Source organism: Bemisia tabaci, chromosome 8 (genome assembly GCF_918797505.1).
Source record: "Bemisia tabaci chromosome 8, PGI_BMITA_v3".
Lineage (NCBI taxonomy): Eukaryota > Metazoa > Arthropoda > Insecta > Hemiptera > Aleyrodidae > Bemisia > Bemisia tabaci.
In genome coordinates, this window is record NC_092800.1 from 33047194 (window position 1) to 33060202 (window position 13009).

The 13009-nt window shown below is 38.2% G+C and overlaps 1 protein-coding gene across 1 annotated transcript; it reads left to right on the forward strand.

Moving 5' to 3' along the window:
* Nucleotides 1–181: 181 nt before the first annotated feature.
* LOC109030302 (uncharacterized) lies at nucleotides 182–3219 on the forward strand. Its single transcript, XM_072303160.1, is given in 3 exon segments — nucleotides 182–340; nucleotides 2442–2790; nucleotides 2793–3219. Coding segments are annotated over 3 exon segments (531 nt in total). The 5' UTR covers nucleotides 182–334; the 3' UTR covers nucleotides 2969–3219.
* Nucleotides 3220–13009: the final 9790 nt, after the last annotated feature.

Here is a 13009-nt window from a genome sequence, read left to right on the forward strand (position 1 = left end):
CCCTTTTTTTCCCAGTTGGGCCGTCTTGGACCTCTCCTGACCACGTCGCCACCGCCATGGACCGATTTGGCCGATGCGGCCTTAACCAAAATTAACGGCCAGATCGGCCGAATGGAAAAGAAGGCGGGATTGGGGGAACAAGCGTTGAGGGCCTACAGGATACGCGGCTAGAGCGGTTTCAGCACGGGTGCGGACAGGACCCCGCGCAAGGTCGCGGGGCGGGCGTGGTTGAAAACGCGCCTCGTATTTAAGCCCCCTCGACGGAGGAGGAGAGCATTGTAGTGCCATTGCTTTCGTGGTAGACATCCATCAAACGACAAAACCAATCTCAAACATGAAGGTAAGAGTCATTTCTTCATTTCTCTCCGAAACTGAAAATTTCGTTATACTCGCAGTAATTGGTGAAAAAAGTCTAAAGAAATCGTACATTTCAAGGATCAAACTTCGTTAAAAAATGGCTAGAATGTACCAACGAACTGCATTTTGCAATTAGGAACTACAATTTTTGGCTTATGTCAGAAACAGCATATGTGCCAGGAATTCCTCAATGCAGGTAGGCGCTTTCATGGATGAACCTGAAATTGTAGTTTCCAATTGCAGATCGTAGTCAAAATATTAACGTTCCTCGCGGTTTCTTTCTCCCAAATTATACAGAATTTCCTTTGGAATTTCATATGTTTTATACTTTCGATTGGTATCCAAAAAGTATTTTTAACATTTAACTAAATTTTAAATACAATTCTCAACATTTTTTTTTTATTTTTATTCGTGTTTCGCCTTAAAATCCCAGAAACTTGTTTCACTTTTTATTCTTTAAGTTTATTAACTCAATTTAATCATTAAATTATTAGAGTTTACACAAATTTAAACAGATTTATACATTCTCCGTTTCTGATAAAATTAATTTTGTGTTTATAACTACGACAAGTTTATTTGGGCTATTTTACGCTAGGGATGATTACGCGCCAAAACTTTGAGTATCTTTAAGATTACACATTTTGAAAATAATTAAATTATTAAATTTAAATTTTTTTATTCCTCCTAAACAATGAAAATTTAGAAAAAAGAGGTTCAAGTTAACTTATGAAGTCCAAAAACCCAGTGTTCTATTTTTTTTGTAAAATCATTCAGTCAATGCCTGTCATAATTATTTATAACTTTTCCAACAGTGACATCTTAATGATTTTTGGACGTGAATTTCCTGAATGGAAAACGGCAATATTAAGATTTTTTCGTTTTTTTAAATGAGTTTTTGACTTACACATGACCAATCTTATAAAATTGCATTCCTGTTGAAACTTTTAAACATTCCTCAGGAGAGTAAAAAAATTATCATCATTATTGTTACGAATAGATCATTACGATGAGACATTAATTTAAAAAAGTAAATGTATAAAATGAACATTCTTAATTTTTTTTTATTTGCAACCGCTCACTGTTTCGGAGGCATGTAAAATATCAAATCATTTTTCTCTCGCATTATTTTTGGTTAAAACCATCATTCATGAAGTCATACATTTAATGCGTTTCTGAGTATCCCCGTAAAGACTTTACTTTTTGTCTTCTTCTGCACTAATCATTCAAAATCAGTCATTAGCTCCTCTGATTAGACATGTGCTTTTATGGATGGGCCATAAACGGACCGCGTTAAGCAAAAAGGAACCAAGCCACATCATCTATTGCCAAATTTAATCGGACAATTTAACTTTTTACATGGAAACGGTTGTGCGGATTTTTGTGCAAATTTTAGTGAATTTTCTGCATAGTACTAAGCAAATTCCTTGATATTTTCGAAGAAATCCGCACAAGCGTTCTCTTGTAAAAAATTAAATAGCCTGGTTAAATTTGGCAATAGCAGATGTGACTCGGTTCCTTTCTGCTAAACGCGGTCCAAATAGTAGTTCATAATTGCAATATGTACACTGGAAAAAAAAAAAAAAAAAGAAAAACACATTGGATCTAGAGTCCAGACTCTTAAAAACATCGACAAGAAAAAATACTCTTGATTCAATCGGATTTTTGCTTAAATCAAGAACCAAGCCTCTTAATTTGAGAGGATTTCCTTTTGATTTAAGCCAAAATCTGATTGAATAAAGAGTATTTTATTTTATCAATATCTTGTTGAGTAGTTGTTTTGTCAATGTCTTCAAGAGTCTGGACTCTGGATCCAATGTGTTTTTTTCCCCAGTGTAGTCCATTGGTCCGCTGGCTCATTTTAAAAAACAACGTAAGTGTCATTAGTTTCCGTATGCAGATAAGTGCTTTTATGGGTGAGCCAAAAAAAATCACTGCTCATTGAAAAAAAAACGGGCCTATTGTTCTTTCCACTCAGAAATTCACTCGAATGCTCATGTGTTCTTTCAGAACTACGCGGTTCAAATATCGTTAGAATTAGGAAATTCTTGGTACGGAAAAAAATAACCGGGTCTTTTTTGTTTCAGGTCTTCGCTGTTCTCGCCTGCTTGATCGCAGCCGCCGCCGCCGGCGCCCCCTACGCCTCCTACCTGGGCCCCTCCACCCTCGTGAGGGCACCCCAGTTCGACAGCGCCGTCGTGAGCCACGAGCGCTTGGGCGGCAACTTCGCCTACAAGAGCGTCGAGGCCCCCGCCTACGCCCAGGTCGCCCCCGTCATCACCAACGTCCCCACCCCCGTTGGAGTCAGCTACTCTGCCAAGCCCATCATCGCCCCAGTCACCTACACCTCCCCCGCTGAGGTCAAGGTCATCACCGCCCCAGTCGCCGTAGCCCATGCCCCAGCTCCAGTCGCCTACGCCGCCCCGCTGCCCCCGCCTACGCCGCCCCCGCCTACGCCGCCCCCGCCATCGCCGCCCCCGCAATCGCCGCCCCAGCACCCCTCGCCTACGCCGCCCGTGCTGCCATCCCCTACGCCGCCCCCTACCCTACGCCAAGGCCTACTACCACTAGACCTTCCTTCAAGTTCCTGCCTCCAAGTATCTCATGTAAATAGTCGTTCGTTCCAGCCAGGCCTTCAGAGATTTGGATTTGTCAACCCTCTTAGATTTTTTCACCTCTTTTAAATCAGTCCGTAATGAACGCTCTCTGAGGTCTTGCCCCTCTAGACTGTTTCCTTTTAGTTTTTTTGAAAATTACTTTTGACCAGCCAGAGTCTGCCCAGTGTAATTTATTCCCTCCAAGTTTTAGTCCTCTGTGAACCTGTTTTGTTTCTGTGATAAAATATAGATTACACTACACTACAAATTTTTGCCAGTTTTCATTCTCACACCTTAACATTTTGCATTTTTTTCATATCTGAAGTAGAATTCACATACATATTGATTACAAGGAAACAATCATAGCCTATTTAAGTATTTTTACTTCTTTTCAAATGGTTTTAAGCTCAGAAATCTCTACGTGAATAGGTGTATCATTTGCCACTTTTAAATGAGAGAAAGACCAACTGAAGGTCAGAGGAAGCTGCGTGATCATATATTTTTTCAACAAATCGTCTTAAAGTTTGAGAAATTCTCCTTTATTAACATCAATAGCCTCCACGATTGTTGGATAGAAGGACAGCATAGAGAAAATTGATGATTTGAATCTTGAATACGTGCAAGAATAAAAATAAATGCTTGTGGGTGCTTGACTTTTTAGCGGTTTATGCTCCCTAGGAAATTTAACAGTAACCGCCTATTTATCACTGCCAGTTAGCTAGTTTTAGCAATTATTGATTTCCTAGGAAGTGTATGAGACGAGCATCTATTAATGTTTTCCTTGTAAGACATAAGATTATCTACAAAGAATGAATATGTCCAATTGTCAAACGAAGCTAAACCACAGAATATACCAGTTTAAGCAAGGAGTCAAGGTGTTATGTTCATTCTTATTTGTTTTAAAAAATGTTTTAAAATGAATAAAAGTGAACATCATAACACCTTGGCTCCTCACTTAAACTGGAATATTAAAAATAGGGTTACTCATGGACGATTTCATAAATAAACCACAGAAGTTTAAGGAGAAATTGCACAGTCGGTAATAAAACTAAAAAAAAAAAAAGCTTAGTGCCGGAAACGCATATTACCAACTTTTTAACTTTTCAGCACTTTTCACTTTCAATAAACTAAATGTGTTGTGTCCTTTCTCTTCAAGTTAGGCAAGCGAAAATGTTATTTAATTCATCATTGTCGTTTTTTCTTCCTATCTCTTTAAGGGAAGTCTTTTGAGTTATATTTTCTCTCCAAGATTAAAATAGCCATTTAAGTTTCATTTTATTGAGAATCACAGTTAACAGCAACTTGTGTTAGTAAAATTCTTTTAGAATCTTATTTCGATGGAGATCCAAGCGTTACTTACTATTTGCGGGTAGACAGGTATTTCTTCATTTTGTTCTATTTTTTCAGAATTGGTTGCCATTTAACAGCTACAAATTGAGGAAAAGTAAAAGTAAAATCAATTTGGGGCAAGTAAATATATTTAAAATAAGGAGGGGTTTGAAAGAACAAGAAAAAAAATCAAGCCCAGGAAACACCATTCATTCTTACATACCTGTAATTACACGACCAGGTTGGGCTTATATTTAGAATGGCTCACGATTAGGTAATAATTGTAATGTCTTGAGGAAAATCTCCCCGTTTGCCGCTCTTCGAGAGTTTCATCTGAGTAAACCTCCTCCTATTTCTAGGGTGTGTCCATTTTTTCATCATCTCTAGATTTCCGTTTCAATACTTATCGGTTTGTTAAATTGAACGCCTTTTCCAGGAAAAAATGTATTAATTGGACCTCTACAAAGTTACACGATCGTAACCACCGCCCTAGAAAATTTTCATTGGTTGCCAAATTAGCAATAATGTCATAGGAATAAATGCCCCTTCTGGTGAATGTTTTTCTAAAAAAAAGGAATGCGTGGCACAATCAGCCATCTTGCTTTCCCCGTTTCAATGATCAAATTTGAAAAATGTATACCTATCTCTATGATGACGTTTAAAAATATCCAATAATTTTTTTCCTTTTTTTTTGGAACTGGGAACTGTCAAAAGTATTATCCTGCAGTCTATTGAATTATTGAAGAATATTTTTCTTCCTCTTCTTCTTCTTCTTTTACACAATTGGAGATTTTTAAAGGTTAGAATAGAGCTTCACATTTTTCAAATTTCCTTGTCGGTATGGGAAGAGTACGATGTTTGACTATGTCATAAACCTCTAAGACTTTTTCGAAAATCACTCAATGATTGGACTTAATTAGTTAAGATGACGAGGAAATAGTTTCTGAACATTTTTGCTTTAAATACTTATTCCGTTACGTTTTATTCGTTGAAAAAAGTAAATTCAGAGAAAATTTCAAGAGAAACTGTTGGTTAGAGTCGTTGACAAAAATAAACGAAGACTTGCAATCGGACAATATCCGGCCATCGATACATTTCTCGTGTACAACTTGGGCGGGAAATAGGGCATTTCTCGCACAATCTGTGAACGGTGCAGCTGAACGGATGAAAAATTTCCTTGACCACGCCTAAGGGAGGGGTATAGCCCTACGCGCAAAACGCATAAAAAGTAACATTCCGATTCAATCAAGCGGTCAGAAGATTTTTCAACGAATGCGGTGGAAATTTAAGCTCCCACACTGCCGTGCTTAGGAAAAACGCCGTATGAGCCTTCAGATGTTGCCATATTTCCATCAATATAAGTCAAATCTACCGGCAAAATTGTGAATGTATTTTTTCAATTTTTTTAGACAATTTCGTTCGCAATGTTATCTAAAATATCTGGAAATTTTGATGAAAACTATGAAAAACTTTCCTTAAAAATTCATGTTTTATTTAGGGAAATTTGGCAACTCCCGAATGTTCATACGGCGTTTTTCCTTAACATGGTAGCATATATGTTGGCACGAGAGTCGAGGAGAATATTTCGGGGGAACCGCCCATTCCTCTTCCGTTCTGAAGACAATTCATCGAGGCAATAATGTAGGAACAACCTCCGCTTAAAATTAACTTCACTATTATTAATTCTTCCTCGTTAGTCGTAACTTTAATTTTTTTAGCCTTACTCAATTTTTTCGTCTTCTATAATCAATCATTATGGTGCTTGTATTTCTTGAAAATTTCACGGTCTGTCAATTTATTAATGAAGTGTGTGGATTGTGCCTGCTTTTCGAAATACATGAACTGCCAAAGTGGAAAAAAATTCAGTAAAGCAATTTTTGTTGAGTTGGCCGACTGATGGAGTTTTGATATCTCTACAAAAAACTTAGTATCTTTAGTATCAGAAACATTAGTATCATTAAGAATAAGTTGTGAGCGGTTTGGTGTACATTTTTTTTTTTTTTTTTCTAGCAAATAGAGGGCGTGCGGTTGTACGGCGATGCTTCAATTTTGTGTTCTGAATAGGTCTGAACATGGCAGTTTAAACTTTTATTAACTATACTTAATCAGCATTATGCAATAAAAATCGGAAATAAAGTTACAAATTATGAAAAAAAGGGTCATTTGTAGTTTTTTTTACCATAAAATATCAAAATTCTTACAACATTGGGTCATCAAATGCTGATTTTCAATGATCAGATGGGCAAGAGATAGATTGCAATCTCATTCCAGTAGCAATCCTAATCCAACATAGATGTCAGTACGAGGAGCGCCTTCAATTAGTGGGCAGGCAACATATACTACGTTCAATGCAGTGGCTATCTTTTTCCCATGTAAGGTATCGCAAATCGCAACTATTGAAGCATGTGCTACTTAAGATCGGGTTTTTCTAAAAAGAAAAAAGAAGAAAAAGAAAAAAAACACGTGTTTTGAGCTGTAAACTTAAAACCGTCATAACTGCGCTTTCAGTTGAAATTCCCTCTTGGCTTGGTTTACTTTCACTCCTACCCTCCGAACGTGACCGACAGAAATGAGATGGATGGCCACTACACAAAAAGTGATTTTTCGGGGTAGTAGAAAATCATTAACACTTGAGTATCTCATCTCCCTTAGTTATATAATTGAACAGGAACATCTTCCTCCTTCCCTTAGGCTTTGTTGTTACCACAACCATTCGACATCCGCGTGGGATTTTTCAAATTTTAAAATTTTACCCCTCCCCTTCCTATTATGAAATATTTTTTGTGAGAAAGGGTAACGATAAACAACCATTCGAATTGCTGAAGTAAACATTTTATTCACTTTATCAGTTTTTTATTTTCTATAATTTCACAATTTTATCTAATGAAATATTCACATATCAGTTTTGTAAGAAACTTAACATTATTGACAGCTTTTGAATCAATTAGAAAATATTTTAAGAAAAAATACGGTTTTCTCTAAATTTACAATTATCTTTTGCGTCATGGAATTTAGATTATGACCTAAAATATGACTTGTCGAGAAGCTTTGGCTTTTAAATCACTTTACAAAATGTCAGAAAAAATTCAATTGATCCATGGATGGAAATTTTAATTGACTAACCTCAAAGTATCCAAAATGTTCAAAAATAAGTACCTACTGATTTGATTCCTCCGAAACTGTTGAATTATCTACATCTTTTATATGAATACAGTGACATTAACTAATTTACATAGTGATGCTGAGTTGCGAAGATTTTACAGATACGACGATGGAAATTACTTTAAACTAGGACAACATATAATCCGTAAGACGATGATACTAAAATTACAGTAATAAAATAATACAAAAAACCCCACTGTGATGAGTCGGAGAGGTTTAGAATATATACTATAACAAATATTGATGCAAGTAATTGAAACGAAGATGGAGGTACATTTAACAAAATATTATTTAAAAAAAAAACATAAATAAGAATAAGAAAGGCTTTAAACAAATGCCGGAGTACCTATTCGATCATCCATAGATAAATTGATTTTTAACAAATAGAGGGGGTTCTATGGATCAAATTGAAACAGGAAAACAAAATGAAAATTATATAACGTAAAAACATAACCAATTTGTATAAGTACCTAATAAATTCAACAAAGTAATCAAAATTATTTCTTCCCTCCGAGAGGTCAGAGAATAATTATCAGAGTCATCCTAAGCTCCATAGTAGTGTAATAGGTTGCTCTTGCCTCGACTAAAATTGATCTATATCCCACAACCAAAACATACCTGTAACTATACCATATACTAGGAGTTCATTTATATTTCTTACATTTAAAACTAATAAGAAAAGAATAGAAAATTCATCACAGTTGATAGCTTTAAATACAGTTGAGTTTTGCAACAGTGGATTCTTAATTTATACAGTTAATTACAATAGAAAACTTTTCAAGCATGAAAAAATTTAAAGTTTGTCTTTTTGGAAATTATTAATCACTAACTAATGATCACATTTATCTGAAAACATTTTTCCTTTAAATAATTAGGTCAATTTCACCGCGCAAAATCTGTACAGTATGCGTACCAAATCTGTAGGAAAATTAGATCAAAATTCGATCCACGGCCTAATTTGGACTTTAATTTGATTATTAGAGAATTATCCTTTCAAATTATTAGAAACTGAACAAACTTGACTAAAATCTGCGATGAATACATACTTCAAGTAAAAATATGGGAATATAATGGAATGGATAAATGGGTATTGTAAATTATACAATGGAGACAAAAGTTAATGAGATCCCTGGGGATAGTACACCAATGGAGTGTGAGCAAACAATTTAGAGAGTGATGATGTACAAATAGATGAGAGGGCCCTTTGGAACTGATAGACCCACACAAAATTGGAACATTTTGATTGAGGATAAAAATTGATCGACAAAATTTCAACTCCTCTTTTACAGAAATTCATGAAGAAAGAATCCTCAAGACGCAGCTTATGTGTTCATATTGACATTTACCTGGGAAGAAGTTGCAACACAATAAGTAATGGAGAGGAAATCGCAACATGTTGCAATAAGATGTAATTTTCTGTCAACAAATTGTCAATTTTTCTCCATTTCAAGCGATTTTATCACAAAAGCTGCTAATCGCATTAAATTGAGAGGCAGACAATACGTGATTAGCTAGCCTGCAAGAGGTTGCAACTTACTTTTATTTCACTAAAACATGCTCATAATTGCAGTTTCCTCCGAAATAGATGAAATTTGCTTAACATTTCATAAGTTGCAACGATAGAACGATCTGATCGCAACAAACCCATGTTAGGTACTTAGGGTCAACCTTCCACTTAAAATGTAACTATAATTCAACCAATTACGCGGCCAACACAATTCCGCAAAACATTTTTTTTTGCAAGCACCATATCCAATCCCCCTCCCTTTTCTCAATACGTAAGTGCTACTGGCTCGTTTATCACTCAAACCTACGCAAGGAAGAGAGATATTCTTTTCATGATCAGCGGCACGGGAAGCTGGTAAATCGCGCCGATTCCCAAAGAAGCTGATTGTAAATTGCGCCAATCTGGGAAAAAGCAGATTGTAAACTGCGCCTTTTTCGAAAAGAGCACGAAAATTGCGCCGATTCTGCCGTATTTTGCAGTTTTTCAGAAGGACCTGCCAACGCTGTTGATCAATGCAGCAGGTAAGCAGGTAAGCTTGCATTTAAAGTTTCTTCTCAAATCACTTCACCAGTGTTGTCAAACTAGGTATCAATATTTTTAAAATTCACTAAGAATTGTCTTAGACGTAATCGGCGCAATTTTCTTTTTCGAAGTTTTCGGGATCGACACGATTTGGAATTATTGTTGTAGGGAATCGGCGCAATTTACCCCAAAATCGGCGCAATTTATCCCAAAATCGGCGAAATTCACCGACTCCCGCGGCACCTACGACTAAAATTTCATACTCCACAAGGGAAATTAATGAGCAGTGTTCGAAGAACATCATCCGTTGAAAAAACAACCCTGGGAAGCCACGATCGATCAAGGCACCGTATCATCACTATTCTCCCCGACATCAATTTCCTTCTCATTATCGTCCGTCATCTCCTCCTTGATCCGAGGGCTCGCGGCTTCGTTTTTGATGGAAGGAACATCGTCACTCTTACTCGGCGATTGGCTTTCCCGGGAGTTGATGCTCAAGTCCTGGCATTTCTCTTCGGTTTCCTCCATAGGATCCTCCGAGATCTCTTCTTTGGCGTCCTCTGTTGGGGTTATTCTCGCTCGGCATGTCTTCGAGTGCGCTTCCAGTGTGTCCTCTGTGTCGAACTCCTTCTGGCACTCTTGGCAAACGAAGCCTGATCGCTCGTTTGAGGGCTGTTTCCGGCAGTTCTTGTTCTGATCGAACTCGCTGAAACTGCTGTTCAGGGCCGCTTTGCTCGGGGTCTTTGGCGAGAAGCGGTTCTGATAGTGATAGGACAGATTCTGGAACAAAGGTGAAAAAATAATGAATCAGAAAGTTAAAAAAACTGAGTCTGTTGATGATAATACTTAGTATAACTGTGAAAATTTGGAAAATTCCGTATTTTATGACTTTCTATAGATGCTGAGATTTTCACTTAAGAGACTAGAGATTATTACGGATACCATTGTATGGTGCATATTTTTACAGTGAATTATTTCCAACATAAGTAAAGAATCATTCATTCTAAAATCAGTTAAAGGGCCTTTTCAATGCCTAATTTTACTATTTGCCTGCAACATATACGCGAAATAATGAGAGAGAATCCGAGGGTAGCGCCTGCAATGTCATCAACTACCCTTCACTAAATTTTTTTTTTTTTTTTTAAATTTACCGCCAAGAAGTATTTTTTCTAGAAATAAGAACTTTGCTGCTTCAGATAAACTACTGTTTTGCTTAACCCCAGCATTTTTTTCTTGTATCAAAAAAAATTCAGCTTAAATCAAGATTGAAAAAATTCTTGGCGGCAAATTCAAAAGTCATGATGTTTGAGCCAAGTACATTTTTTTTCAATGTTGCTCTCCGACTCTGCGGGTTGCATACGTCAGAAGAATGAAGGCGAACTGGTGATAATGACTCACCTTAGTGAGGTCGGCCCCGATGGCGTCCTCCTCGAGGTGGATGAAGCTGTGGTTGTCGAGCTCGGCACGGAAGAAGAAGCGGGAGCTGCAGCGGGGGCAGTCGTAGGGGCGGGCGGCGAGGCCGTGCTCGAGGATGTGCGACTGGAGCCCGGCGGCCGCCGTGAAGACGGAGCTGCAGATGTAGCACGTGAACGCCGGGCAGCCGGCGAACGTGTGCTCGATCAGGTGCGTCTGGAGCTGCAGCGGCGAGCCGAGCACCCGCAGGCACAGCCGACACTCCAGACCGCTCAGCCCGTCCGACAGCATGTGCGAGGCCACGTGCAGTTGCATCTCTTGCTCCGTCTCTAGGCTTATCTGGAAATGAAGGGAAACATGAGGAGGATTAATTTTTGGCCAATGATAAAAAAATAAGAAACGTAAAACCAAATGGATTGAATTTTGCAAAAAGGAACCACTAGCATTGCTATGTTGCTAAAATGCAACTTCTTTTGCCTTGGAGGAAAAACCGATTATCCATTAATGTTCCTATTTTATCGCTAAAAACTCGAAATTTAAGAAAAAATTACCATCTAAATTTCATTGTTTTTCACGATTTTCGCATAAAAACAGTGAGTGCAATGTTTCGACGCAGATTTTACAACAAAAAAATGCTACTTTAACCACCCCGTGGTTAAATTAGTTTACAATGTGGTTAAAGTAGCATTTTTTTGTTGTAATATCTGCGTTGAAACATTGCACTCACTGTTTTTAGCAATTGAATTGCTGAATCGGCATTTCTTTTTTTTCCGTGCACCGAAAAAGACATTTGACGGGCTTGAAAGACAAGTGGGATGGATACGTGCAGTATTTGCCATTTTGAGAAATACATGTTCGAAGTTTCAATATACACGGACCCTTATGACGGAAAGAAAGTTCAAACTCAATTTTTGGGGACTGAAATTTGGATTTTAGTGGTGAATTTTTCATAAAACATACTTTAAGACTAGTTTTGGTTTAAATAACTCATACCTCAGTTTTTTCAACAACTGCCTTTGTCCCACTTGACTTTCAAGCCCCTCATTTCAAAATGTCAGATAATGGTGAACGTGAACATAAGTGCATTCATATAGGGAAAATGTAGCCACCGAAAGATATTTATCTGATTGACTCTGCCATTTTAGGTTTCATGGAGCTCTAATGTAAAAAAAGGTGACGTTTCATGCAGATGAATCAAACTGGCAGAAACTGAGGTTTCGTTTCCTTATATCACCGTGAAGTTTGGTCAAATTAATTAAGTTTTATGCCAAACGTGCATTACCTATCTTACGATACAAAAAAAAAAAAAAAAAAAAAAAAAAAAAAAAAAAAAAAAACTGAACCAATTTGCGTGTTCGACGCTATCTGCGTTTTAATCGGTCGATAAATTAACCAATCAGAAGACTGCATTGGGAAAGCCAGGATGAGTTCATCAAAAACTCGAATTTGTGCATAATATTAAAAAAATATTTACATGCACACATTCACGGCAATCATATACACTTTGAAGAGTCATCGGGAACTTTTACGGAATTCCCACTCTGTCTATCAACATTTGATTTTCCCGAAGACTTCGTGCCTTAGAGCGTCTTTGCCGTTTAGGTAACTAGCCCACATACTGTTTCATACCAACAACAACGCAACAAAAAGACACTCACTTGGCATTTGATGCACTGATAATTCTTCCTATGCGCGGACGCGAGATGCGCCTCCAGTGCGAGAGGCCCGTCGAAGGTGATCTGACACTCGGGACAGCGTACGATGGAGGCCTTGGAGGACTGCTTGCGGAGACATTCGCTACATATCCCGACGTTGAGGTCCCTCCGGTCGCAGGGCTGGAGGCAGACGCAGCACGTCGACGTGGAGGCCTCGCTCTGCCCTCGGTGGAGGTGGAACCTCGCGTGGATCCGGGCCTCCATCTCGGAGACGAGCGTCTGCCGGCAGATGACGCAGGCCGTCGGGAGCACCAGTTGCTGCTGCTGCTGCAGGCCCGGGTTCGTCGAGCTGTGCTGCTGCAGGTGCTGCATGAACTCCTCCTCGTCGCCCAGGGTCGTCTTGCAGTGGGTGCACGCCGAGCCCGATATCACCTGGAAATATAGGAGAAGAGGATTTCAGTCATAGTTGA